Genomic DNA, 27,838 nt, shown 5'->3' with positions numbered 1-27,838 from the left:
ATTTACAACTCAAATATCAGCTTCTGGACCATCTTCATGTGTTCAGCCTGCACATCGCCATTTGGGCCTGGGATAAGAAACCTCAGGCCGCCGCATGTGATTGGGCCCATGAACACAGGCCACACCCAGCTCGTGAGCCCCAGGTTCGGGAACTGTTAGATGTGAGCTCCATCTATGCTCCATCTATCAATGCTGAAAACTCCGATTCAACCCCGAGTAGTCCAATGCTGAGCGGCAATAGTCATTATCCATCAAACTTAGTGCCTCCTGGATGACTGCAACCCCATCTGCTAGACCACTGGTCACCTTGCTTGCCTTGACAAATGATGTGGCGGTGAAGATGACATTGCTCTAGTAACCATCCAGAAGTGGAAGATGCAGCCGTTGTCGCCTACCAGTGCCACAGTATATCCTGACGAAGCCTTGCACAGAAACACATCGCCGGGCATGCTTGGCTAGCATGGCATATGTGCTGTCGTGCTTAAATGTGGTGCACCTTCACATGTGAGAAGCTGTGAGCGCAGGCAACCAAGGTCTGAATGGATTAGCTTGAAAATGTCTGCGATGATAGCAGATGGCATTGGCTTGGAAGTGAGGGCCTGGGCCATGGTGAACATGGCTGGGACAGGCGGGTAGTCAACATGTTGAAAGATGGAGAGGAGGTGAGAGTGATCCATGAAGGGTATCCTGGAAATTTGGAGTTCTTCCATGGCAGAGCTCTGACAATGAGTTGATGAAGTGCAAACCAGATATGCCATCCACAAAATTGTGTTACATGCCAGAATGACGCCTCAAACACGTGGAGCAAAAATTGAGGAGAATTAACTTCATTAAATGTTTCATACTTTCCATCTGCAGCTTCCAAATAATTGATGATCAAGATAGACATCATTCCAAACATATGAAACAGGAAATGATTGAAACAGAATGTTGCCTTGACTAATAGGAAGCATATTTAACCTGGAAATCTGAAATTAGCGATGGAACAAGAAACTGATAATGACTTCTCAAAAAACATCCACAAGATATAAATGTGGTTGAACTCTTAAGTATTAAGATGTAAGATTAAGCAATATTTTCGAATTAATCCTAGCAATAAGCACATGGCCATTTTTTTGTGAAGTCCTAAGATGCTTTTACCATACAAAGAATTTTCAATCTCAGATTTGACATACTTCATGAAGTAAACGAGGCAAACAGGTGATCTAATATCTAGAGCAGTCCAATAACAATTGAAGTCATATTTTATGCATGCACACCACACCCTGTTTCTGTCCCACTTAATTTTAAACCAAACACGTCTAGATCCTAGAGGTCAGGTCAAAACAACAGTTTAATTATTTTATGTCAAAACAATTGTTGAAAGGAAAATGAGACGATCAGTACTAGAGTACGTTTGTCCAGCATAATTAGCTATCTAGTGAGATCACCGATAAGAAAGTCACAATGTATGATTATTATTATTATGAGATTAGAGTCAACAAAGAGAGGGCTTGGAAGGAAAAGGATGCAAAATAAATAAAAGATCATTTTAGAAGAAAAAAAACTTCACAGAAAATTATGACATGGGCATGCTCCAGGCTATCATTTTCATACCAACAAATATAAGTGTGCATACCAAGCAAGAGTATTCAGCATGTGGCTGATAGCGTACTAGTGAATATAGAAATTGCAAGACAGCGCAAAATTAGGACCTTAATAACTGGACATTGTTTTGTTCAAATATAACCCCAGAAGTGTCGTGTGAAAAAAATTCTAAGAGCAAGGTAAATTGTCAGCATGTGCAACAGCTATAAGGATACTCAATTGTCCAGATAACGGTTAAGCTCTTAAATAACTCCAATACTCCTGTTTATATAAAAGGAAGTCAACAGCTTTTCCATCATACTTTCTACTGTACTTTAGTGTTTACCTTTTTAAGAACAAGACTCTGGATGTAAAAGTGGCTATTCAATCTACCTAATATTCTATAAATGAAATATCGGGCGATGAAGGGACACCAGAATGTGAGTGCAAACTGGTTTCATTTAGGAATTGAAACTGGAACCTTAATGTCAACAATGCAGCTATCAAAACAAAGTAACAGTAGAATAGCTCGTGGTTCCACAGGGTAAAAAGGTCCAATTTTATTCTAACATAGGCAGAACAAATCTGTGAGCTGCATGTCAACATCAAAATCAGTAAATTCAATGCATGTCCAGATCATCGAAAAGATGCAGACATAGTCAACCTCAATTGGAAGACAACTATGCCTGTGGCTTGTGTAATCTAACTGTTATTTTTGGCCTAAAAGGATACAACAGTTAAAGGTTTAAAATGCTATATATTGGTCATCTGGAGAGGTAGCACATGCCTTTTCGATTATTAGCATGAACTCAATTTCAATAACAGGGTAAGCCACAAGAGCAAAACAGTAAAGCAGCTGAGGTGGCATGTTTTTAGATTATTATATTCCTTCCTGTTTGCAAATACTTTGACGTTTTGGACAAGGTTTGAGTCTTTTTAAAATTTGATTACAAATAACTTTTAATGTATTTAGGTTAGAAACTTGAAAGTTGTATGCGTACATTTGTCTTGAAAAAAACTTTCACAAAAGCATAAATTTGTTAGGATGTTCATTTATATTCTAGTAGAAAATAATGGTCAATGTTTTAGAGACCGTTGTCCAAAATGTGGAGGGAGTGAATGTTAAAGGCTCAAGAGGTCTGCAACCCCGACAATTAAGAACTGCAAAGGAAACGGATTCTTTGGACATGCTTTGTTGAGACCCGTGTAGTCAACTCACATTCTCTATTTTCCACTCTTCTTTCGTATAAGAACGGGATTGGCTAACCACTCGGGCTGATGAACCCGGCCATCAAAAGCTTCGCAATCTCCTCGCCGATGGCCCTGCGCTTCCCTTCGTCGAAGCGACGCAAGCGCTGCTTCACCGGCTTGGAGCCCAGCCTAATCTTCAAGGCGTGCTCGGTGACTTCTCTCGGAATGCCTGGCATGTCCCAGGGTTTTTACGCAAAGATGTCTCTGTTGGCGCGGAGGAAGTCGACGAGCGAAGCGTGGTGCCAATGCGCACCACTTTGCTCTCAATGTTACAACCATGAGCAAGAAGGGACTTTGACACAAACCCATGACCTTTTTTTAGCCCAACTAAATTTATTATAATAATTTATCAATATAACTTTTGTAGAACAACTTTTACATAAATAAATTGGATTTGCAAATGAAAAAGAATGGAAAAGCAAAGGAAAAAGGAAGAAAAGTGAGAGAGAAAAGAAAACGATAGTACTACCAAAACATCCACCAAACTGGATTTGCGTAGCCTTTCATCATCTTGGGATGCGCTACAGAAAAGGAAAATGAGAAAAGGAGTGGGCCCACGGAGGACAGTGGGCGACAGCGAACACAGACTTCGCGTGCTGTCCGTGCGGTGCGGATAGAGAGCGTTCCCTCTGGACGAACGGGGGAGACAATGGTCAGGTCCATCAGTCAGGAATGGATGGACGGCCGCACCAGACGCGGAGTTGCGGACTTGTCCCGTGGAATTTTTTTTCCGGTCATACCCGCCACAGTAGTCCTTCCTTGGACTGTCGTGGCCCGCAAAGGCGCTGCGAGTCCACTTCCATGGCATGCACTCTACACTGCATAGCGTAAGATGGTGGCGTGTTGTACGCCATGCGTGACGTCATCATTATACGAAACTCAGACGACACGTCTGACTCGCTAGTAGTAGAGATTATTTGCTCCAGCATCACGTGGACAGGCGTGTTTAGCTTATGCGGCGTGGAGCTTCGACCTCGTGCATCTGACACGGCGAGGAGACTGCGTCGGATATACGCCATGTTCGTTTCAGCTTGTTATAAGCTGTATTTTTTCAGCCAGCGAATAATATTTTTCTCTCACGTCAAATCAGCCGACAATACTTTCAGTTATGACTTATCAGCCAAACAAGCCCAAACGAAACTTCTGTGAGATCGCATCAGGGGAGTTGAGAGCGTGGCGTTAAATTCAGCATCCTTAGATTTACGACACAGATGTGTGTCTCCATTCAATTGGTTGGTCTCGTCTGATTTAATTTCTTGCTGCTCTAGTTTGATCTTTAACAGAAATAAGTTTTGTTTTGTGCTCCAATTTGATGTTTGATGTATCTAGTATGATCCTATGAGCACCGATTTGGCGATTTCAGGTTCAATTCGAAAATAGAGGCCAACACAGCGCTAATTTTGTCTACCCAAGCTCGTGAAACATGATACAGTGTCCAAACAACAGTTTTTTTTCCAATGAGAAACATCCTCTTATATTCTAAGGTTTTTCTTTTGTGTACAACAAAATACATGTGCAATTACATTACAAGGGAAAAATGATACAGAGTGTCCCTTGGTATCGATCGACTCCGATTTACAATATTTTTTATTGAATCCTCCGATTTTACAAATTAAAACCGCATACATGCATCAAATCAATGGCACGCAGTGGACGTGCCGGGCATCATCGTCTTATCTTAGGTAATAATTAATTATATTACCCAGATATATACCGGCCGGGTGGGTCGGGCACGCCGCACGCAGCCGCCAGCAGCAGCAGCGAGCTGGCACGCATTCCACTTGATCAGCACTGGAGGCCCAGCGGGCCTTCGACGCACAGCTGCGAGAAGAGGCCCGGCCGCAGCCTGCCGCGGACGATGATCTGGTAGAACATGTCGCTGGCGCACCCGTTGTGGTCGTTGTCGTTGATGAGCTCGCTGTAGGGGCACGCGAAGGTCTTCAGCGCTCCGCAGCACCGCTCCGCCGACGGCGCCGGCCGGTCCCTGCAGCTTCCGGCCACCGCGCTGATCCCGCGCGTGTGGTCGAACCGCACGGGGCACACCCCTGCACCGCAATTCGCACGCGCCGATCATCGTCGACGCGCGTGGTTCACATCAATTCGGCTCGATTGGCACACGTGACGCGGAAGAAATCAAGCAAGCTGCGTTTGGTTTAGAGACACGTACCGTTGCCTTCAACAGCGCCCAGCTTGCGCGCTGGCGTTGTCTTCGTTATGTTATCGGAGCACTCAAGGGCGCCCACTGAAGGCGAATCATCAGAGAAAAAGAGGGGGACGCACACGTCAACTCATGCACGAGGCTCAAAATGGGTTAAATTTCCACGGTGAGCAACAGTACTTGAGATAAACTTGGGGGTTTCCTCCGGGGCGGCGGACCCGACGACGGCCATGGACGACGACAATTCGACGACGCAGATGCAGCAGAAGAGGATGGCGGCAGAGCCGGTGGGACGACCCATCTCGCTCGGATCTCCCTGATCTTCCGTCACTAACCGCAGAAATGGGTTAGATTTCTCTGCCCCTTTTGCGGGGGGAGCAGAAGATAATCGAGGAGAAATTGGAGCGGCGGTGGTGGATAGCGAGACGCCGCCGACCACCTGCCTGCAAATTTGTGAAGAGATGGCACGTGTTGAGGACCTGCCTTTTATAGCAGCAGGTTCACGACGATATGCATGGCGAGCTGACGATACGCGCGTGTGTGGTTTGAGCTTTGTGTGGACCTCCTTGTTTCGAGAGAGCATGGGCCAGGATAGCAGCGTTGAGCAAATTATTGGAAGGTTTGTCTTGCAGCAAGACCAGGGCAAACTGGTTGTTCTCAAGGGTTTCTAATGTAGGAAATGGCTCAACTTAGCAGTTGCGTTCTTCGATTTTTTTTTTTTTTGAGAACACGCCGTAGCGCATATTTCATTAAGCAGATAGAGTTTTGAAAACAAGCCATGGTAACGACATGGTTACCAAAACCTAGCACTACTGGATTCACAACCAAAGATTACATTTTAGCAAATTTTGCGACAAAGGGCAACACGAACTACAACCTCGCCAAGATCAGCCCCAGGCATCTGTTCCCTGCCGAGCACCAGCGCTCGGCCTCCTCCTTCATCGCGAGAACCAGCAACCCAGGCGTGGATGCAACAGCATTAAAGGTGCGGGAGTTCCTTTCTTTCCACAACATCCAGCCCACCAGGAAAATAAGCGAATCAAAGCCACGTCGCAGCGATTTTTGAACTGTCTTTCTAGACCGCAACCACCATTCCAGAGCTGCCTCTCCATCATCAGCTGAAGGCACATGCAGCCAAATTCTTGCAAACCAAATGTGCCAAACTTCCCTACTGAAGCTGCACCCAATTAGAATGTGATCCATCGTTTCAGGTTCTTGATCACACATGATGCAATCGTTGGAGGGTTGCAAGCCGTGGCGGAAGCGGCGATCACCAGTCCAGCAGCGCCCATGCATGGTTAACCAGAAGAAGCGAACCTTCGGCGGAGCCGGCGTCTTCCAAATCTGCTTGGCGCCAAGAACCGGTGAGGATCCGAGGAACATGGCACCATAGGCTGAAGCTGATGAGTAGGATCGATCAGCGGTCAGTCTCCAAGTGAACGTGTCAGGTTCCTGTGATAACTGCACATCATCGATGAGGTCACAAATGAGATCGATTTCGAGCAGAAGCTGCAGAGAGGGCGGTGCAGCAATGTGCCGGACCCAAGCACTCCCATCCAAGGCCTCGGCGACAGTAGCCATCTTGTTCCTTGCGCGCACAGCAGCGAACACGGTCGGTGCAAAGGACTCGATGTTGACCCCCCTGGTCCATTTGTCCGTCCAGAAGTACGTTGACCGACCATTTCCTAGGTTTAGGACAGTAGCCGCCTGGAAAAGTGCCAGAGCCGCCTTCTCCTTGGTCGCCAGCCGTCGTCCGAGTCGGTGATCATGCCAGACCCATCGTACACGCAGCGCAATGCCAACACGCCTCAGGTCCGAGATACCCAGGCCACCCAACTCCTTGGGCAAACAGACCCGCCCCCATGCCACCTTGCAAAGACCACCAGCAACCTTATCAGTTCCTGCCCATACGAATGCCCGTCTCAGCTTATCAATCATGCCAATTGCCCAAGGTGACAAGCAAAGGGCGATGGAAGTATGAATCGGGATGGCCAAAAGGGTAGCTTTGACAAGCACCGTTCTGCTAGCTACATTGAGCAAATTTCCTTTCCAGCCTAGGATTCGCTGAGCCACTTTGTCAATGATGTACTGCTCCTCAGAGCGCTTGAGTTTGTAGACTGACAGTGGAATTCCAAGGTACTTGCATGGGAAAATTTGAACTGTACAGGACAGTACTCCCTGAACCCTTGCCATATCGTCTTCTGAGCAGTGTATAGGTGTGGCAATACTTTTGTCCAGGTTGGAGAAAAGACCCGAAGCAAGACCAAAAATTCCCAGCACCGCTTTGACAGTTAGCAGGTCCTGTTCATTTGGCACTATGAACATGACCAAGTCATCAGCATATAGGCTAACACAGGAGCCATGTAATTCAGCGATGGGTGTCAGCAACCCCTGTCATTCCACCCAGCCAAGAAGATGGTTTAGCACCTCCATCACAAGGACGAAAAGCATCGGCGACAGGGGGTCCCCCTGACGCAGCCCCCGAGAATGGCAGATCCTCCTCCCTGAGCGTCCATTAAGGAGTATCTTGGTGCTTGACGTCGACAGAATAGCGGAAATCCAGTTTCTCCATCTCAAGCCGAAACCCATGTGCTGGAGCACCTCAAGCAGGAAAACCCAAGCAACCGAGTCAAACGCCTTTGCCACATCAATTTTGAGCAGGACACAAGTAGAACGCCGCCTGTGTAGCTCCTTGCACGACAATTGTACATCCCAAAAGTTGTCATGTATACTCCGTCCCTTGATGAATGCACTCTGGTTGCCTTGCACCAATTGGTCTAGCACCTTCGCAAGCCGGTTAGCCATACATTTAGTTAGAAGCTTGCCAAAACTGTGTATAAGGCTGATGGGGCGGTAGTCCTTGATTTTTTGTGCGTGGTCCTTCTTCTTTAGTAATACCATAAAAGCATCATTTAAGTGGTACAGGCTTCTGAAATCAAGCGACCAGAAGGCATTGAACGCATGCATGATGTCTCCCTTAGTCGTTTCCCAGGTCAGCTTGTAGAAGAGTCCAGTGAAACCGTCCGGACCTAGCGCCTTTTCATTTGGTAGGTCTTTGATCACATTCCACACCTCATCCTCAGAAAATAGCCCCTCCAACTCAAGCAGCTGAAAAGAGGGTACGCCAATTACATGCATGTTAATGCACCTAGACCTCTCAAAGTTGGTTCCCAGAAGCCCATTATAGTAATCATAGAGAGCCTGACTCATGGATATATCGGAGACAACCTGGGCCCCTGTACCCGAAGTGTGTCAATCCTGTTCTGCCTCCACCGATGGCAGGCTTGCAAATGATAGAACTTCGTGTTGGCATCACCCTCCCTCAGGAAAAGGATCCTAGAGCGCTGCCTTGTGATTGTCCGTGCGAGCGAGGCTAGGCCTAAGGTCTTGGCCTTGAGGGACCTGTACATGTTTAGCTCCCAGTCATGCAGATTCCGCCTCTCCTGATCTTCATCAAACCGGAATATGAGCTCGCGAGCCACAGCAAGCTGCAGCCAAATGCTACCCACCTTGGAGTTGCTCCATCGACATATATCAATGGCAACCTTGCGAAATTTTTGGTCTAATCTTCGAAATGGATCAGCCCCCTCAACCGTTGAAGACCAGGCACTCTCCACCACACCAGAAAAGCCTGGTATCTTTGTCCAGAAAGTCTCAAACCAGAAACGGTGCTGGACATCATAGAACGCAATGATTGTGAGCAGCAGCGGGTAGTGGTCAGAACATTCAGAGGACAAAGGCCTTAGAGTGTGTGAGGGGACCTCAGTAAGCCAGCCTACAGAGGCGAAGGCCCTGTCCAGCAGCTCGAGCGTTGGTCTGTCCCTGTGATTAGACCAAGAAAAAGATCTGCTAACCATGTTGATTTCTTCCACCTGTACACTATCAATGAATCTTCTAAATCTTGCCATGTTTCGACGATCAAGCCTGTCGTTGTTCTTGTCCTGGGCACAGTAAATCATGTTGAAATCTCCACATATTAACCATGGCCCAGGTGAAGTGTCACGGAATTGCCTCAACTCCGCCAAGAACTCGACCTTCTGGGCGTCTTCCTACGGTCCATAGACCTAGTTAGCCACCATGGCGTCGATGTGGCACCCCTCTTCTGAAAGCGAGCTGAGATGGCAAAGCGTCCCTTGTTAATATAAGAGACAACCCAATCGTCCCTAACCCAGGCCAGTAAGATCCCGCCAGCCGCCCCAGTCGCGGGTAGGAAGTCATAATCGAAAGCAGGTCCTAGAATTTCATTCGCAAGCAAATTACATAAGCTAGAGAGTTTGGTCTCCTGGATACACACACACGACGGCTTGTGCAGCAGTAGCAATTCACGAACCACATTATGACGTGCGCGATCATTGAGACCACGGACATTCTAGACGAAGCAACTGAAGGTCGTCGACATTGGATAACCAATTGGGCGACATCCGTGTGTGATGGCAGCGCTCAGAGCGCCGCGTCCTCTAGACCATGGAGGTTTAGGTCCACAGTTGTCAGGTCAATTCCATTTTCAAGGAAGAGTTGTAGTGCCTCCCTTTTCCTGGTCGACATATCTCCCCTGAATGCCAGCTTGATCTTCTTCTCAACCTCAGAGGCATGCTCACCCTCCGCCACAGCGACTCCCAGCTTCTTAAGGAGCAGCAGTTGCGCCTGCACCGTTGCATTTGGTGCCCTTAGCCTTGCTATGATCCTGCCACTCCATCGCAGCAACGGGATGGAGACCGGTGTTCGCGCCCGCCGAGGCCTAGGTCCCGTGCGGATCAGGGGCGTGTGCATGGGGACGCACACCTCCGCCTCCAGCGCAGCCTGTGTAGCGGCTGCCGCATCCATGACAGTGGCCGCATCCACTATAGAAACCGGTTCCTCCACAGCGCTCTCATCCTCCTCATGAAGTCCAGCCCCATCAACAACTGGGCTGGCCGCAACATATGTGGTGGAGACAAGTTCAGCCTCAATCATGTCCGCCCACCAGTCCACCGAGTTCGAGGTCGACCCGGAAGTGGCCCCTCCTGACCAACACACGCTTGAGCACTGACATCATTTGAAAGCTCATTCACCGCCAGGTTAGCCCACCAGTCCTGATCAACATGTACAGGTTCGAGTGTTGAAACACCCGCGTGGAGTAGCAGTGGTGCGACGTTCAGGAACCGCGCCACGACGCTGGTGGTAGGGGAGCCGAGTTGCCTATCAATCCACTGTGATGGAGTGTTGACCATCGTAAAATTTGATGCCCGCGTCCAAGGAGTACGTGGTGCAGACATCATCTCCCAACGCTCGGGAGCCTCCACAGACTCCTTGCGCGTGCCATGAACATCAGTGTGCCGAGCAACGACCTCCGGCGCATAAGGGCATCTAAACTCGCCCACCTGCACTGACATGGATGGATCATGTCCACCCGCTTCCTCTGGTGGGTAGTAGCATGTTGGGTGATAATTATTACAGTTGCTATCACCGGAGTCATCATCACTATCGCGCCGCGGTGTTGGCCAATGCTCCCCCTGGTCTTGAAAGTTATCATCAGCACGACCATCATCAGGGCCATCACTATCATCATTAAGATCATCATCACCAGGTGAGGCAGGGGGTGTGGTCCAATCCTGGAAGGCGACCACCCTGATCCTAACCTGTTACTGCAAGAGGCGTGGCGGGGCAGGATTGCCCATAGCTGCAACAAGCAAAACAGGCTCCGGAATTGAGATGGTCTGCTCGTCTTCGATGAGATCCAGATGTTTGCACCATGCCTTGACAAAGAATTCTTGGTCGTCTGAAAGGTCCTAATATGGCTAGAGGGGGGGTGAATAGCCTATTTAAAAATCTACAAATCAACTAGAGCAATTTGATTAGTGTGACAAATAGCGTAATGCAAACTTGCTCTAGCTCTACAAGGGTTGCAAGCCACCTATCCAACAATTCTAGTTGCAATGAATACTTAGGCACACAAACTTGCTATGTAAATACTCACTAAGAGCTCTCAACCTTGCTACTCTAAAGAGCTCAACTAGATGAATGTAAATAATAAAGCAAGCTCTCAATTCTAATTACACTAAAGAGCTTGTATCAACTAGTTTGCAAGAATGTAAATGAGTGAGTAGAGTGATTATACCGACGTGTAGGGGATGAACCAATCACAAGATGAATATATAGCCAATCACCGGGAGAATGTCAAAGAAGAGAGACAATCGATTTTCTCCCGAGGTTCACGTGCTTGCCAACACGCTACGTCCCCGTTGTGTCGACCAACACTTGGTGGTTCGGCGGCTAAGAGGTGTTTCACAAACCTCGTCCACACGATTGGACACCGCAAGAACCGACCCACAAGTGAGGTAACTCAATGACACGAGCAATTTACTAGAGTTACCTTTCGGCACTCCGCCGGGGAAGGTACAACTCCCCTTACAATCACCGGAGATGGCCACGAACAATCACCAACTCGTGCCGATCATCCACCGCTGCTCCAACCGTCTAGGTGGTGGCAACCACCAAGAGAAACAAGCGAAATCCGCAGCGCAACACGAATACCAAGTGCCTCTAGATGCAATCACTCAAGCAATGCACTTGGATTCTCTCCCAATCTCACAATGATGATGGATCAATGATGGAGATGAGTGGGAGGACTTTGGCTAAGCTCACAAGGTTGCTATGTCAATGAAAATGTGCAAGGTTTTTCCCTTGAGCCGGCCATGGGGCTATAAATAGAGCCCCCATCAAATAGAGCCGTTATACCCCTTCACTGGGCAATACGCGCTCTGACCGGACGCTCCGGTCATACTGACCGGACGCTGGCCCTCAGCGTCCGGTCGCCCGATGGACGCCGCGCGTCACCAGCTTCAAACGCTGTTCGTCAGATTTCAACGGCTACAAAGCTGACCGGACGCTCCGGTCAAAACTGACCGGACGCTGAAGCCCTAGCGTCCGGTCGTTTCCAGTAAGCTCCCCGAGGCATGTTTTTTCGACCGGACGCGTCCGGTCCACCTTGACCGGACGCAGACCAGCGTCCGGTGCTCAACCCCAGCGACTGTGCCGTCTGACAGCTCGACCGGACGCAGCCCTTCAGCGTCCGGTCGCTGAGTGACCCAGCGTCCGATCAGTAGACCGACGCCAGCATCATTTCGACCAACTCCATTTCAACTCTAACTTCTTCACCCTTTCTCAAGTGTGCCAACCACCAAGAATTTTGCATCCGGCGCAATAGAAAATAGACATTTCATTTTTCGACCCAAACCCATCTCAACCCTGCAAACACCTTGCGCACATATGTTAGCATATTTTCACAAATATTTTCAAGGGTGTTAGCACTCCACTAGATCCTAAATGCATATGCAATGAGTTAGAGCATCTAGTGGCACTTTGATAACCGCATTCCGATACGAGTTTCACTCCTCTTAATAGTACGGCTATCTATCCTAAATGTGATCACACTCACTAAGTGTCTTGATCACTAAAACAAAATGGCTCCTACATTTTATACCTTTGCCTTGAGCCTTTTGTTTTTCTCTTTCTTCTTTTCCAAGTTCAAGCATTTGATCATCACCATGCTATCACCATTGTCATGATCTTCGTCATTGCTTCATTACTTGGAGTAGTGCTACCTATCTCATAATCACTTTGATAAACTAGGTTAGCACTTAGGGTTTCATCAATTAACCAAAACCAAACTAGAGCTTTCATCGTCGTCATCAGGTATGTCTCGAAGCCTTGTGATTTCAATCCCCGAGCAAGAAGGGCCCAGGATGATCTGGGCAGTAGCCACATTGCGCGCGTGAAGCGGTACACGCAGCATGCCCACAACCACCTAAAAAATGAAGCTTTCTGCAGTGGCCAGTGAAGTTCGTTGCCAAGGTCTCCAGGTGAGGGGCAGAAGGTATCCACCCGGCCGCGAAGCAAGGACACGGTCACGGTCCGCACGCCGGCGGAAACGTGCGATGAAATCTTCCAGGTGGTGCCGCCGCAACTCCACATCGTTCATCGTAAGCTCAAACTCAGAGTAGAGGAAGCTGTAGACTGTGGCCGTAGAAACCACCGGCCTGGTGCCCCCCACCAAGCCCACCAGGGCCAGCTCAAGCGCATCCTCGGTCGCTTGGATCTCCATGGAACGCGGGATAACCACCGTGGGCGCGCGTGGGTCCCGAATAGCAGGGTCGGCAAGGTTCCTGGAGCCCCTGTCAAACTCCGAGCTGGTGCCGGTGGCGGGCTGGAAGACAGGTGGTGGAGGCGGCGGAGGTGGAGGCGGAGGTGGTGGGGGCGGCGACGGCGCAGCCGGTGGCAATGGATGCCAACAGCAGTAAAGCACCGACGTGGACCGCCCTGTTGACAACGAACCCCTAGAGACGGTGTCCGCCGAGTTGGGCCGATGGCACACACCATTCAGGCGTCGTGTCGCGACCCGACGAGCGTCCCCAGACCGCCGCGGGGAGCGGCCACGCTTCACCCCAACAGCCGAGGAGCGGGGGAGTGGGCAGCTCGCAGCGTGGTGGCCCTCGCCCCAACAGTTGTAGCATCTCGGCCTGGCGCGGCACTGCGCCTTGACATGGCCCGGCCAGAGGCAGTTGAAGCACAAGCCCTCTAGCTCCGGTGGGACGGGTCTCGGCGGCGACCTTGGAGGACTGTGGCGCCTGTCGTAGTGCCTGGAACGCACCTGGAAGAACCCCTCCCAGTCCGGCTGTCCCCGAGGCCGCGCAGGGTGCGACGACGGGGACCTCCTGCCCCGGACCAGAGCACGCCGCGACGGTGGGGGCGGCAGATCAGGCACCACGGCCGGGTGGGAACGTCGCGTGGCCGCCATGAATCCCTCCGTGCGGCGCTTGCTGTGATGATGACGACGCGCCCGCTGACGCTTACCAGCAGTCTCCATCACACTCTTCCCCTTCCCCTGCGGCGGCGGCGTCGGCGACTCGGGCACATCAGAATCGGGATAGTCCTCCGAGTCACTGAGAGCCACACGCTCCACAGGACCACGGCCGAGGACATCTTCCCACTGCAGGTCGGCAGCCTCCGCCCGAAGCTCGCCCTCCGCCAGATCCGCCCAGGAACGACGCTGGGAGGGGCCCCCATCATCATCTCTATCCTTCACAGCCACCGCTGAGCAGATGGCGGCGAGCAGCCCGCGGGCTGGGTGCGGGGCGGCGGCGCCTGCGAGGAGGAGAGAGAGTGTGACCTATAACACTACTATACCGCTTTTGCGGCTTGTTCTTCGATTTAAAAAAGAAGAAAGCACGAATGGGCAAATAATTATACTAGATAGAGCAGCTTCATCATGTTAAGCTCAGCTATAAAAAGGATACTAGATGATAGATCCTGACCAAGTTAGGTCTTGGGATGCTTCACAAGAAAATGTGCAGAATCCACAAAAATTGAAGCATCTAAGTCTACCACGTCACGTTAGATACTCCGTGACAATCAAATTAATTTGAGGCATAGCGTACATTTTTGTTTTTTTAACGAGCTTTATGTTCAAATTTCGTAAGGATTCTATAAATTTTGTCCTATACTATACATTATATTTTGATCCTACAACTACAAATCGCTTATGGGTCAGTCCGATTTTTCAAACTTCCAAAAGAAAGTAAACTTGGTGAACTAATTATTTTGTCGCCTACGATGCAAAATGACTCCGTCCATAGGAGCACCAGGTGCATAAAGAGATAAAATTGATGCATCCATGCACAAGCCCGACGCTTGGGGTCCAGTTTGAGTTGCACAAGTTAATGGTTGGGACTTGGGAGTTCTCTTGTCCCTCTTGAGCTCACTTTAGGCCCAGTTAGATCCAGACTAATTAAAAAGGTGAACAAGGGGGCAAAGGATTTTTCTTTGTGACCCTTTCTGAATGATTCTCAAAATTACAGCAATGGATAGCACATATCACGAATCAGCAATGCATACATGAACAATGGAAGGCTTGAGCATGATGTCTGTGAATCCTGAAATGTTAATCCAGCATTGGTGACACCAAGCAAGCAAGCACGTTCTATTTGCGAGAAATCCTAGCGTGTATGAGAAACAGTAGGACCAATAAAGCCACTACGCTAATCTGAAAGAAGGGTGAGAAATCAGAACAAAAGATTTCGCGAGTTCGCGTGCTAATCAACCTGATTCCAATTACTAACCACCAGCCCTGCGTGGTATAGACAATCAAACTGACCACTCTGAAGACGCAGAAAGGCGAAGATATTAGGGCACTCTCAATACAGAAAGCATCATAGTTTCTATGGACATTAATTATAGGAAAAAGTCTACTTAACCCCTCACCTTTCATACTTGGTCTACTTTACCCCCAACTATGAAACCGTCTGTTTTACCCCCTGAACTTTCTAAAACCGTCTATTTTACCCCCTGGGCGGTTTTCAGCGGCGGTTTTGCTACAGTAACAGCGGGGTTGCTACAGTAACAGTGGTTTGCTACACAGTGAAAAATCATAGTAAATCATAGAAAAATCATAAAATGAAAAATCTAATTTTATTGGACTCCACATGAGTAGATCTACACAGTGAATATATAATACGGTATGCTTTAGTATAATTTTTTTTGTAGCTTTAGATTAATTGGACAATCCAATTTTGTCTATAATTAATTAGAATTTATCTATAACTAAGTTATATATAGTCCAATGAGTACAAATTTTTTTACTATAGTTCAAGCATACAATAATTAGCGTACCAAAAAAATTTCACCATAATTGGACCATAGAAGCTGTAGCTATGAATTATTCCAATTAATTACAGACAAAATTAGATTTTCTAATTAATCTAAGGCTACAGTAAAAATTTTGTACTAAAGCATACCGTATTATATATTCACTATGTAGATCTACTCATGTGGAGTCCAACAAAATTAGATTTTTTATTTTATGATTTTTCTATGATTTACTGTGATTTTTCAAAGATTCACCGAAAATAAAAAGGAAAATCAAACACCATCACAGCAGCAGCACACCATTACTGTAGCAACCACCGATGTTACTGTAGCAAACCACCTCTGAAAACCGCCCGGGGAGTAAAATTGACGTTTTTAGAAAGTTCGGGGGATAAAACAGACGATTTCATAGTTGGGGGTGAAGTAGACCATGTATGAAAGATGGGGGGTTAAGTAGACTTTTTTCTTAATTATACTATTACCTAAGCGTTTTGCTGATGTGGCAAGATAGTCATCGAAGAGAGAGAGCAAAAATTATAGAAACCGGGTCTAAGTTATAAACCATATCTACATGAGAACTAAGGTACGAAGAGATGTGATTGGTAAAGAATGGAGATAAATATATATGATTGGATAAAAAATTATTCTGTAAAAACTATTTATTAGGACCATAGTTTCTATATGTAATATCTATAGAAATTAATAGATATACAAACTACGTTGGGACTGCCCTTAACAATCAGCACTTGCTTCGACGTTTGCAGAAGCCAGAATGTGTGCAGACTTCCCTCCTCGTCGGATTATTATGGCCGCTCTGCAATAACGCAGTGTAATTTCGTTCTCTCGTGCAGGGTTAATTGTGCCCGGCCAGCCTAGACACTACTCCCTGACTATCCCTCAAAACTTCACGGTATTTTCCTGAAGACATTAGGCTCACAGCCCACTGGCACAAGGAAGCACTAAACCACATAGGAATTTAGGAAATGATCAAACATACCCTTATTAAATAGTACCATCATGTCATAGTTGAGCATCTTTCATTTCAAAATTCGCCACAAAGACCAATGTTTTAACACAGTACGGAGTACGTCCTAAGAAAAAATCTTTCCGTCCAAAAGATATAATTCTTACTTTTTGACGAGGAGTCAACAATTTAAAGTTTGACTAAAGTTATATAAAAATACTAACATCTATAATACAAAATAAGTATCAGTAAATTAATCACAAAATATATTTTATAGTTAATCTAGTTGGAGATATCAATATTAATATTTTTCACTATAAATTTAATCAAAGTTAAATTAGTGTAACTGACACAAATTCTATAGTTACGTTCTTTTTTTTTAACTCTAAAGTTACGTTCTTTTGTGCATGCAGAGAGCCAGAGAGTAATGAATATTCTTAATTAGAGAAATATACTAAATTAGTTTTTCTGTTGTACTAATAAAGAAAAAAGAAGTGTCAAATTGTAGTACTCTCCACTCTATGATTGGTTAAATGCACTTCTCCAGTCGGTTCGTTAGAGCAACTCCAACGGTTTTGCAAATGGGCTTGGCATTCTTGTTTTTGGAAAAAACTTTAAAAATCTCCTTTCCAATGGTTTGGCAAATGGGCTTGGCATTTCTATTAACTTGGCAAAAACCTGGGATGGACTCACATATATGCGCGCTTGCGCTCGGCTTCGCATTCCCTCTCGCGCGCTTCTCCCGCGCAATATTTCCCTCTCGCGCGCTCGCTATTCCCTCCCGCGCCGCTGGGTTTCCTTCCCGCGAAACCCCAGAAGGAGTCGACGGGATCGCGCCGTCGTACATTCCCGCGAACCCCAGAAGGACCTCCAAGGGATCACGACCTGTTCTTCCTGGGCGACCAGCATCTTCATCAACGCGGCTAGGGTTGAGGTACTCCATGATCCAATCTTTCAATTGATGGTATACGTTTTCCATTGTTGCTAGCTAGCGTTCTGTGGCTCTGTGCGGAGGGGATGGACGGCTGTGCTATGATTCCCAAATAGTAGCGTTTGCTTCTAGAATTCAACAAAGGTCTTCGATGATATGCACAGATGTGTCCGTTTAAACAATATCCTCCTCGATGATATGCATGTCCCTGTATGATGTGAAGGTGTATATGTACAGATGTCTACGCATGTCCTTTGATCTTTATTTTTTTCGAATAAGAGCGAATATATGTAGTGTCTTTGATCTATTCGTGCTAATTTGAAACACAACATTTGCTGTTTTTTGGCAGATTCGTTCAAATGGAAGGAATGGGATTCTATACGGGCATACTCACATCAAATGGCACAAACGTTCCTGGCTTGGACGACTTGAACTTTCCACTGACTCCACACACTCAGCAAACTAGTAATGATCTTCCTTCCGCATTTCAAGATGATGATGTTGTGGAAGTGCAGGCAGCTGAAGTTGCTGGTTGCCGTCGTGCTGGAAAGGGTGCGTCACATAGGACAAAAAAATTTGATAAAGACGAAGATATAGTTATATGCTCAGCTTGGTTGAATGTTAGCAAAGATCCCATTCACGGTGCCAATCAAACTCGTTTATCATTTTGGGGTAGAATTCGTGCTTTCTTCGACGAACACAAGACAACTAAAGCTATCAGGACAGAGAACTCTATTATGCATAGGTGGCTCACTATTCAGAAGGATGTGAACACGTACTGTTCATGCTACGAGAAAATTGAGCGTAGGAATCAAAGTGGAGCGACTATCCAAGACATGGTTTGTTTTCGTAGTTGGTTCTTTTATTTGTTTCGCAATATTTAGTTAATATGTGAGGATATAAACATTTTAAATTTTTTACTTGTGTAGATTACTGAAGCATCTGAGATGTACACGGGAGTAGACGAGGAGAAGAAGTCGTTTACTCTTCTACATTGTTGGAACAGGTTGAAGGATGAAGACAAGTGGAAGACAAAAAGGATTGAACTGGCTGAGCAGCAGAAACAAGCCACTAAGAAAAAACAGAAGACTACCAAGGACTCCACGCCGAACAATGTGCAAGCTAACATCAATGACGAAGTGCAAGAGATTGCAGCGCCAAGTTCTGAAGATCGAAAGAGGCCAATGGGTCAGAAGAGGGCAAAAGAAGCTTTTAGGCGAGGAGGCGCTGACGCTTGCATTGAAGCTTTGGACAAGATGTGGGAGAAGAAGGAGGCTTTTGACAGGGAAAGAGATAAGGAGAAAAAGGAGAGGTACATGGCCTCAATTGAGGTAGAGAAGGCTTCACTTGAGCTTGAGAAGAAGCGATTGTCAAATGAAGAGAAAAAAATTGAAGCAGACTTGTTGAAGGAGGAGAAAGAAATCATGTTGGCGGACAAGAGCTCCCTCGACCAGGACCAGCTGCAGTGGCTTGAGATAATGAAGAAGAAGATCCTTGCACGACATATGGCAAACTAGTTTTAGTTCATGCCTTGCACTTTATTTACCCAAACATTATAGGATCAAATTGTGTCTTGCCGAGACTATGGAATTAACACATATGTTAACACAAATCACTTAAAAAGAAATATCGAATACAGAAATATGAAACTAAGTTGTTCATTACAATTGATAACACAAAGTGTTCAGTACACTTAAATGAAAATGCTAAGAAATTGAAACTAAATCATGATGCTGGTTCCATAGGATATAGATCAGGATGATGGTTCCATAGGTGCTCGATGAGGTCTTCTTTCAACTGGAAATGTGTTTCCTTGTCTCGGATCTTTTTATGCGCTTCAATAAATTCAGCTAGTGTGCGAGTAGGAATGCCATGAGAAGGTTGCACATTTTCACCACCATAATCGAATCTCTCATCAGGGTCCACATCTCTTTCATCTTCAACAATCATATTGTGCATGATGACACAAGCCCTCATGATCAATGCTAGCGTCTCTGTGTCCCAAACGCGACCTGGTTGTCGAACAATGGCAAACCTAGATTGAAAAGCCCCAAAAGTTCTTTCAACATCCTTCCTCGCTGATTCTTGCGCTTTGGCAAAGTATTTCCTCTTGTTACCCATAGGAAGAGAGATGGACTTCACTAAAGTAGCCCAGGGGGGATATATACCATCGGCGAGATAATAACCCATCTTGTAATCGTGACCATTAATAGTATAGTTCACCTCTGGAGCAATACCTTCCGCCAGGTTGTCAAATAATGGAGACCGGTGAAGGACATTGATATCATTATGAGACCCAGGCATCCCAAAAAATGCATGCCATATCCAAAGGTCATGAGACGCAACAACTTCTAAAATGATAGTTGGCTTGTTCACATGCCCCTTGTACTGACCCTGCGATTCAACTGGACAATTCTTCCATGCCCAATGCATACAATCGATAGACCCTAACATTCCAGGGAAACCTCTTTTCTCATTGAGTGCCAGTAAGCGTGCTATGTCAGCCTCATTGGGATGTCTCAGGTATTCCGCTTCAAATATTTCAACAACTGCAGCAACAAACCTACGTAGGCTCTCAAGTGCAGTGCTTTCGCCAATGCGAACGTACTCATCTGTAGCATCAGCAGGAACCCCATATGTGAGCATACGTAGAGCGGCAGTGACTTTTTGGAAGCAACTCAGACCAAGCACACCTGTCGCATCCCTTTTCTGCACAAAGTAATAATCATGTGCTTCAACAGCATTCATGATGCGTAGGAAAAGATCCCTATTCATTCTGAATCTGAAGAAAATGAAAAAAAGTTCAACACCTCGTATAAAAAATTAACAAATACTATGAATTAATCTGAGGTGAAAGAACAACAACCTCCGACGGAATAAATCTGGACCATACGTCGGATTATCCGCCAAATAATCTTGAAACATCCTCCGGTGGCCGCCTTCTCTATCGCGATAAATAACAGCATGGCCATGGACCGAACCACCGGGTCTTCTTTTTTTATTCCAAAACATGTGCACAATCCGAGCAGCTGTCAAGATGAAGTAATCATCGTCGTCTGAAGAATCGTCATCCAATCGTCTTCGGAGACGTGATCTGGAAGCCCTCATCTGTCAGAAATGACAATTGCACATTTGAGAACAATTGCGCATCTGAGAACATCCAACAAAATACGATAGGCTCTGCTGCAAGCTATTCATCTATGAAGCACAAACCTTGGAGATTTGCAGGGCACGCCGGCTTGATGTAGTCTCCAGCAACCTGGAATCCATCTTTGGCTTCCTGGGCACGGTGGTCGGGGTCAGCTACGGCGGGATGGTGGCGTTCAAGATGGTGGAGGCGCACCGTTGTCGGGCTACCTGCTGGCGAGGCAGCCTGGCAACGCCGCGACCGCGCGAGGAAACTCCCGCGACGGCGCGAAGAAAGCCCCGCGAGAGATCGAAGTCCGCGCGCGAAGGGAAAAAATCACCGGGAAATAGTGTGGGTCCACAATTTTTGTTTTTGCCAAATGAATAATGGGGAACCGTTGTAGATAGATTCTTTTTATCTTTGCCATATTTATTTGGGAGTTGGCAAACTCCATGTTTTGCCAAACAAAAAATGCAAGACCGTTGGAGATGCTCTTAGTACCAGGCTACGAGCTGAGCAGAGCCCAGCTGAGCCCGAGCCTTCTGGCTCACTTTTTTCGCGGAAGCCGAGCCACCAGCTTCGTGTTCCGACTCAACCAGGCCCAACTCACTTCGGGTCCAGCACTTCAACCAGACACGAACGCACAGATCGATACAAACCCTAACCCCCCTCCTCTCAAATCTCCCAAACTCCCGCCGCCGCCGCCAAGGTGCCAACAATGGCAACGGCATCCACTCCCTCCAACCCCACCAACCGTCTCCGTCGCGAGGCCGCGGTCCGTGCGGTGGCCGCGCTCCTCCAATGGCTCCAGAAGCACCCTGCCCCGGCGCCGGAGCCCATATACCTCATCGTCACCCTCAAGCGCGCTCCCGTCCGGCGCTTCGAGCACCAACTCCGCCTCCCGCACTCCCCGTTCCCCTCCATCTCCCTTGTCTCCGACCGCCTCCCCGCCGTCCTCCCCGACGACATCGACCCGCTCCCTTCCTCCGCGCTCCGGTCCCTCCCCGCCGCAACGCGGCGCGGCCTGATCCTCGTCGACCGCCGCCTCAGGGTCCCCGGCGGCAGCAGCAAGGCGGCGGGCGCCAAGCGCGGCGTGACCGCGCCCGTGGACCTGTCGGACCCGGCGTGGGCGGAGTCCGCGAGGGAGGCGGCGCGGCGCGTGGAGCTGCGGGTGGAGGGCGGGACCTGCCGCGCCGTGCGCGTGGGGCACGGCGCGATGGCGCGGGAGGAGGCCGTGGAGAACGTGGTGGCCGCGGTGGAGGCGGCCGCGGCGTGCGTACCGCGGAAGTGGCGGAATGTGCGGGCGCTGCACGTGAAGTCCCCCGAATCGGCCGCGTTGCCGCTCTACTCCGCGCCCGGCACCGGCGGCGAGGACAACGGCGGCGACGGCGACGTGGAGGCTGCGAAGCCGGAGGACACGCCGACGAAGGAGCAGGGAAGAACGAAGAGGAGGAAGAAGAGTAGCGTGGGCTGTAATTAGGTGTCACTGTCAGTGCCCCGTTGTCCAGTTGTCACTTTGTCTTTGCTCGTGCAGAAAAAATTTTGAATCGAGGGATTTGTCCTCGTCAGAGTCAGCCATATTCAGTTCTTTTTTAGGACAAATCTCGAGAGCTTTATTTAAATTTCGACAGGATCAGAATCATGATTTGTATCAGCGAGTCTGGAAAGTGACTAAACCAGTTCACACTCTCGTTTAAAACTCGTGGGCCTAACATTCGCACAGCGATGAGCTGCCAAATTGGCCTCAGGTCGAGCACAAACAATATGAAAAGAGACTAATTCATGCCTACCTCTCGCATTTCGATTTGAAGTTAACTGCACCAGTGAGCTGAGCTGTTGTCGAGTCGGAGACTCGGAGAACGATCTTGTTACAGCCCAGAGCCACGGCTGTCAGGAGTGCTCCCCGTGCTTGAGTGCACGTCAAAATCCTCATCAGAGTTAATCTTCAGGCACCCCTTCCAAGCTCCTCATCAGCATCAGTTGCACCGGTTGCAACCTTGTTAAAGCCCTCGGCCACAAGCCCAGTGATGCCGCGTTCGGCGTTCTGGATCATTCTTCGAATAGTGCTCGACCATGACCTCCAACCTCACATGTCGCCCAAATGGAAGCCGGATGAGGCCACGCGCACCACGAGCTCCAGTAGGATGCACCAAAACAATTTGGATGTCAACTTCTCATTTTAAATTATATTATCACCGTAACGGATGATCGCATATCTATATTAAGTAATAGATATGGCGTGTGGTAATATCTTTGCAGAATGTTCTTCCTCTGACTATTATGCTTTTCATTTACTTAGTAACCAACAATTTTAATAAGAAACATCAATGAGAAAATTCTAAGCATTCACGGACTTATTATATAAGAACTATACATGGAATGATGGAAATGTAAGCGGAATATTACACAATAACTTATACTCACTCGGTCCCAAATTATAAGTCATTTCTAGAATTTTGGAGAGTCAAAGCATCTAAAGTTTGACCAAATTTATATAATAAAATAATAAAATTTATGATATCAATTAAGTATTATTAGATTCTTCATTAATTATAATTTTTTTAGTATAGTTATTTGATGTTATAAATCTTTGTATTTTCTCTGTAATTTTGATCAAACTCGAGGTGCTTTGACTCTTCAAAATTCTTGGAATGACTTATAATTTAGAACGGCTGGAGCAGCCATTTAGAAGACTGGTTCTTACAAACGGCGACATGGATGTACTAGTCAAATTATGCACACCATGACACGGTATCTAAAAATGACAGTTCAAAAAAAGTAACTAAAAATGCGTTCGGCACAAGTATTCAAGCACAATTTATATATGGAAATAAGTATAACTATACTGTTGTATGCGTGTAGCCATGGGCACAAATCACCATCTATGGATTCTTCTCCTGTCGTACCCGTATCACTGTCTCCTTCTCCTACAACTAAAAAGAACAAAGCGTGGGCACTTTTTGGTGCAACATTTGTTTTGGGTCCGCCTCCGCGTCGGTTTGGTGCGACAATTCAACTTCGTCTCGTCGATCTGCCTACGTGCGATCCACAGGCGCGACGATTCCCAAGCTTCCCCGCGCGTAGGGTATGGAGTGTGGACCCGGTGTTGCTACTCCCCTGCCCCTCGCGAGATTCAGGCACCAATCACGCTCCTTCCAATCCCGAGGATCCCTATCCCATGCCTCTCGCCACGCGCCCACTCCGCCGCCTCCTCTCTCTTCCCGTCGCACCTACGCCGTTGCACAGGCATCGTCATCGCACGCGCCGAACAGACGAGCCCCACGATCCCAGCGCGCTGTCATCAGGAGAAGCCAAGCCTGAACACTACCGCTGCTCTTCCTCCTCGTCGCGCCCGCACCGTCGTCCTCATCGTGCGTGCCCGCGTGGCCTTGGCTCTGTCGCGCCGTCTTCCTCGCCGTGGACACCCGCGACGTCGTCCTCACTTTGCGTGCCCACGCTGTCATCCTCGCCATGCGCGCCCGTGCAGCCTTGGCTCCCCCTTCCCCGGCGCGGGCGCAGCAACCCGGTTGCAGCCTCGGCGCGACGTAGGGCAACCATCGGCACCGGGCACAACGACGGCTGGCAAAGGCTGACTGCGACAGTCACATCCGATAAGTCCAGTGTGCATACGCTCGATTTTCACCCTACCCTTGCTCACACACCTTTCTGAGCTCTCCATGTCTTGAATCTATGGTGGACAGAGCCATGTCTTGTACTACGAAGCAGTAGCTATCGAATGGCGAAGCAACAACTATTGGATGGCGAAGCAGGAGCGTGATGTGGACTAGGCGAGTAGCATCAGTGACGAGCAGGATCTCTATGCAGGTAACTGTCTTGTATTTTGTGAAAGCCTCCGTTCTCACAACCTTCTCAACAGTATGCCAAATTGCCAGCACCGATCATTACTCTTCCCAGATAGTCTGATCCCGTGCCCAAATGCTTCTTTTCCTAGGTATTTCCTGTTCCTGTTGTATGAGTTGCGTGCCTCTAGGATGTGCCTTGTTTCTTAGGATCCTCTTCCGTGTAAATCCTAATCTTTTGGATGCCTTTATTATAGACTTCTATTGTAGGCTGGTAGTGAGAATATCTGATAATCCCAACTAAACAGAAAAATTTATGAAGTGATAATCAGTATTGATGAGGACATGATACCCATGCATATGACCATGTTTGGCACATGGTATGGAGGGGTAGGAGGCCAGCAAGGGTGTCCAAGTCAAGAAGGAGGTCCGAGGCTAATTCAGTTCGAGTCCCCGAGGTGGAGGCCCCAGGCAACTCAAGTTCGAGTCTGCCTTGGCCTCCAGGACTAGTCTACCTTAAACTGGTCACCCAGGACGCATCCGGACTCCGTTTTCGATGATCCACATATGGATGGAAAGCTAATTGGATAAGGAAGCCAACCCAATTGGTCTCACGTCAAAATCCTTTCGGAATCAACGGGAATTGTCGAAATAAATTAGCATCCAAAATCTGTCAGGGTGCTGCAACACCGTCTTTTGGTCCGTTGGACCGTGTATCGTGTTTGGGCCCATTAGGGGGCACGTCCAGGGGGGTGACACCCAAGACTCTATAAATACCAGCCGTCACTCTCCTTAGGGTTTGAGTTTTGTTTAGTTCTTGATTTTCTCGTGAAACAGACGTCGTTTTGCTGCAACTGTCGCCGCCAAGGCCACTTGCTGTGAACTAGGGCCCCGGTTCTTGATCTTGTTCGCCTGTGGCGATTAGTCCTTTCGAATAAAGAATTAAACTCCTTATTTTCATAAGCCTCATATTTATTTGCAATTTCAGATTGCGTTTATCTCGTTCTTGCTTGTGTTCTCGATTCGCTTGCAGGAAAGCCTTCTCGGCGAGATCAATCGCGTTCGCGTGGTTGATAACCAATGGAGCAGTGGTGTAACGGTTGCGGGGGTCCGAATCAATCTTAGTTCGAAACCTAGATCGTGAACGTCGAGTCTCCACCAATCGATGCTATCATACCTATCAGAAGATCGGGCCTATTCTACCTCAAGTGGTATCAGAGACCTTGTTGCCCGTTAGGTATAACTTTGTTTTCCCCTTTAGATTGTTACTGCTTTTGCATTACCTATAGTCCACAAAAAGCCAAAAAAATATACATCATCACATATTTCCTGTCCTATAGCCTCATTGTGTCATACAATTTCATCTCTGTTTCGCGTTGTTGAGTTTGTGCCCTAGGTCAAGTTCTTGTTGCTGGTTTTAAATCGTTTTTAGTCCAGTTTGTGTTTTTCTCTTTGTTTTTTTATCATAATCCGTGAACATCTCCAAGTTTTGTTGAGTTTCCTTTGTATTCATCAAACCCTAGTCCACGGCATCTTATTTGTTACACTTGTCTTCACTGTTTCCATTAAATCCTTGCTGCCGTGACCAATTTTGCGCACATTGTTCCTGTTTTGTCCTCTAATTCGGAGTTCGTTCTTAAAACTGGTCTAGTTTTCGCATACGAACTCGGATTTCGACGTTCCATATATCAAAATCGATCAGAAAAAAAATTTGGATCCGTCCATCCCCCGCTCTGTTAGGGTCAGAGATTTTTATTTTGGTCAAAAAGTGGTCACAAGATCCTCTTTTCATAGTCACAAGGTTTTTATCGATTTCGAGCACGTCTTCTAGAAATTCCACAGGCCACGTCTTTCACTTGTTTAAGCTCATATTTTCTGTGTGAAAGGATCTAACAATGCCTAGAGGGGGGTGAATAGGCGTATCTAAAAATTTACTGCAAATGCTAAGTTCAAATCTGTCAGCCACTGTCGGAAGTCCCAACGTTTGGGTCGGAACTCCCGACGTTGTCAGAAGTTCCGACGCAAACGTCAGCAGTTCCGACGCCTATGTGAACTACAAAAGCAGTGCCAAATTTAACTTTGCGGATAAATAAACTTACAACCTCAGTTCCTAGTGGTTTGGTGAAGATGTTGGGTCACTCCCTTGACGCCGTAATGCCTCCAAACCGTAGATCGAGTCCAAACCCTAAAATGGAGATTTTGGAGACAAAGAGACAAACACATACAAGTAATCTCAAGCAATCACAACAACAACAAGCACGCGGGACACAAGGATTTATCCCGAGGTTTGGCAACCCCACAAAGGAGCTCCTACGTCCTCGTTGTTGAGGTGACCACTAAGGTCAGAGTCTTTTCCACCTCCTTGCCTCTCTCAAAGCGACCACAAAGGTCACTTGAGATTTCCACTAAGAAATCAAAGGGTGATACAAACTTCCCAAGGCTCTTCCACAAGATGGAAGCTCTTGGGCAACGCCTAGCCGGCTAGGGGCAAAGCCCCAAGAGTAAAAGACGCAAACACAACCGGCTTGACGAAGAAATCAAGTGCTCAAGCTATCCAAAGTGATGCTCTCACTTAATCCACTCTCCTTTTACTCAAAAACTAAGGGAATCGAAGATTGGAGCAAAGGGGGAAGGAGAGGGGTGCTTTAGTTGCTTGGGAGCTGTTCAGCAAGAAGTGAGTCAACTGTGAAATGAGTCCGTAACGGTTAGAAGTGAAGAGAGGAGTATTTATACTCCAAGTGAAAATCTAACCGTTCAGATCTACGTCGGGAGTCCCGACGCAGATCCCGGGACTTCCGACGAAAGCAGAAAATACTGTTCCCAAAGGGTCAGAAGTCCACGGGTGAAAGTCAGTGTCGGAACTCCCAGCAAACGTCGGGACTTCCGACGGTCAGAACTCCCGACGATCGTCGGGACTTCCGACGAGCACAGTTAATCAAACAGCCAGCACTGCTGAGGTTGGGACTCCCGGCTTAGGTCAGGTCAGTGTCGGAACTCCCGGCGAACGTCGAGACTTCTGACGATCGGAACTCCTGGCAAACGTTGGGACTTTCGACGTGCACAGACAGCGAGCAGTCAGAAGCACAGGTGCCGGGACTCCTGGCTTAGGTTGGGACTTTCGACTGTTGGGAGTTCCGACTTACGTCGGGACTTCTGACACCGAAAGTCACAGAAAATTATTCTATGTGCTTATGAAGTGCTAGAGTGACACTCTTTTGATTTTATTTAATTGCTTGAGCACTCTATCTTCCTCAGACCAACTAAACTTGCATCCCTCTTTATAGTGCGGCGGATCCTAAACTCAAAAACAAAATTAAAACCTTTGGAGATCGTTTTGAATTCGTCCGCCTTTACAACTTCAAGAATTGAGGGATACCATTTCATCTTTATCAACTCTTTGAATCTTTCATGGGACTAA

At 47.5% G+C, this 27,838-nt stretch overlaps 5 protein-coding genes across 5 annotated transcripts; 2 read left to right on the top strand and 3 right to left on the bottom strand.

Moving 5' to 3' along the window:
• Positions 1-4,428: 4,428 nt before the first annotated feature.
• Positions 4,429-5,401, bottom strand: LOC136491280 (GPI-anchored protein LLG1-like). The gene is made up of 3 exons (XM_066487542.1): positions 5,156-5,401; positions 4,985-5,059; positions 4,429-4,862 (listed from the first exon to the last, which is right to left on the bottom strand). Exons 1-3 carry the CDS (start codon positions 5,274-5,276, stop codon positions 4,603-4,605), a joined length of 456 nt encoding a protein of 151 aa, XP_066343639.1. The 5' UTR covers positions 5,277-5,401; the 3' UTR covers positions 4,429-4,602.
• A 444-nt stretch (positions 5,402-5,845) lies between these two features.
• LOC136492038 (uncharacterized) lies at positions 5,846-8,883 on the bottom strand. Its single transcript, XM_066488194.1, has 3 exons — positions 8,218-8,883; positions 7,874-8,083; positions 5,846-7,276 (listed from the first exon to the last, which is right to left on the bottom strand). The coding sequence occupies exons 1-3, from the start codon at positions 8,881-8,883 to the stop codon at positions 5,846-5,848; spliced, it is 2,307 nt and encodes a 768-aa protein (XP_066344291.1).
• Positions 8,884-17,245: 8,362 nt separating this feature from the next.
• LOC136492037 (glutathione S-transferase T3-like) lies at positions 17,246-19,031 on the top strand. The gene is made up of 3 exons (XM_066488193.1): positions 17,246-17,496; positions 17,843-18,332; positions 18,423-19,031. Exons 1-3 carry the CDS (start codon positions 17,246-17,248, stop codon positions 19,008-19,010), a joined length of 1,329 nt encoding a protein of 442 aa, XP_066344290.1. The 3' UTR covers positions 19,011-19,031.
• A 187-nt stretch (positions 19,032-19,218) lies between these two features.
• On the bottom strand, positions 19,219-20,418 carry LOC136490836 (protein ALP1-like). The gene is made up of 2 exons (XM_066487024.1): positions 20,360-20,418; positions 19,219-20,275 (listed from the first exon to the last, which is right to left on the bottom strand). The coding sequence occupies exons 1-2, from the start codon at positions 20,416-20,418 to the stop codon at positions 19,219-19,221; spliced, it is 1,116 nt and encodes a 371-aa protein (XP_066343121.1).
• Positions 20,419-21,268: 850 nt separating this feature from the next.
• LOC136494845 (uncharacterized) lies at positions 21,269-22,242 on the top strand. Its single transcript, XM_066491020.1, has one exon. It carries the CDS (start codon positions 21,339-21,341, stop codon positions 22,098-22,100), a length of 762 nt encoding a protein of 253 aa, XP_066347117.1. The 5' UTR covers positions 21,269-21,338; the 3' UTR covers positions 22,101-22,242.
• The last annotated feature ends 5,596 nt before the right edge of the window (positions 22,243-27,838 follow it).

This window comes from Miscanthus floridulus, chromosome 11 (genome assembly GCF_019320115.1).
Source record: "Miscanthus floridulus cultivar M001 chromosome 11, ASM1932011v1, whole genome shotgun sequence".
Taxonomy (NCBI): Eukaryota; Viridiplantae; Streptophyta; class Magnoliopsida; order Poales; family Poaceae; genus Miscanthus; species Miscanthus floridulus.
This window is presented reverse-complemented; position numbering and strand designations above follow the sequence as displayed.

Bases quoted from the DNA above. Each gene is read 5' to 3' on its own strand.
- LOC136492037 (XM_066488193.1), top strand. From the start codon at position 17,246: ATGGACTCACATATATGCGCGCTTGCGCTCGGCTTCGCATTCCCTCTC. The intron at 17,497-17,842 runs GTACTCCATGAT...GTTTTTTGGCAG, and splicing joins TCAACGCGGCTAGGGTTGAG to ATTCGTTCAAATGGAAGGAA. The intron at 18,333-18,422 runs GTTTGTTTTCGT...TTACTTGTGTAG, and splicing joins GAGCGACTATCCAAGACATG to ATTACTGAAGCATCTGAGAT.
- LOC136494845 (XM_066491020.1), top strand. From the start codon at position 21,339: ATGGCAACGGCATCCACTCCCTCCAACCCCACCAACCGTCTCCGTCGC.
- LOC136492038 (XM_066488194.1), bottom strand. From the start codon at position 8,883: ATGGCAAGATTTAGAAGATTCATTGATAGTGTACAGGTGGAAGAAATC. The intron at 8,084-8,217 runs GTACAGGGGCCC...CCCTCTTTTCAG, and splicing joins ACAGGATTGACACACTTCGG to CTGCTTGAGTTGGAGGGGCT. The intron at 7,277-7,873 runs GTATTACTAAAG...CCAAATGAACAG, and splicing joins ACTTAAATGATGCTTTTATG to GACCTGCTAACTGTCAAAGC.
- LOC136490836 (XM_066487024.1), bottom strand. From the start codon at position 20,418: ATGTTTCAAGATTATTTGGCGGATAATCCGACGTATGGTCCAGATTTA. The intron at 20,276-20,359 runs GTTGTTGTTCTT...CATTTTCTTCAG, and splicing joins CCAGATTTATTCCGTCGGAG to ATTCAGAATGAATAGGGATC.
- LOC136491280 (XM_066487542.1), bottom strand. From the start codon at position 5,276: ATGGGTCGTCCCACCGGCTCTGCCGCCATCCTCTTCTGCTGCATCTGC. The intron at 5,060-5,155 runs GTACTGTTGCTC...ATTCGCCTTCAG, and splicing joins AACCCCCAAGTTTATCTCAA to TGGGCGCCCTTGAGTGCTCC. The intron at 4,863-4,984 runs GTACGTGTCTCT...ATTGCGGTGCAG, and splicing joins GGGCGCTGTTGAAGGCAACG to GGGTGTGCCCCGTGCGGTTC.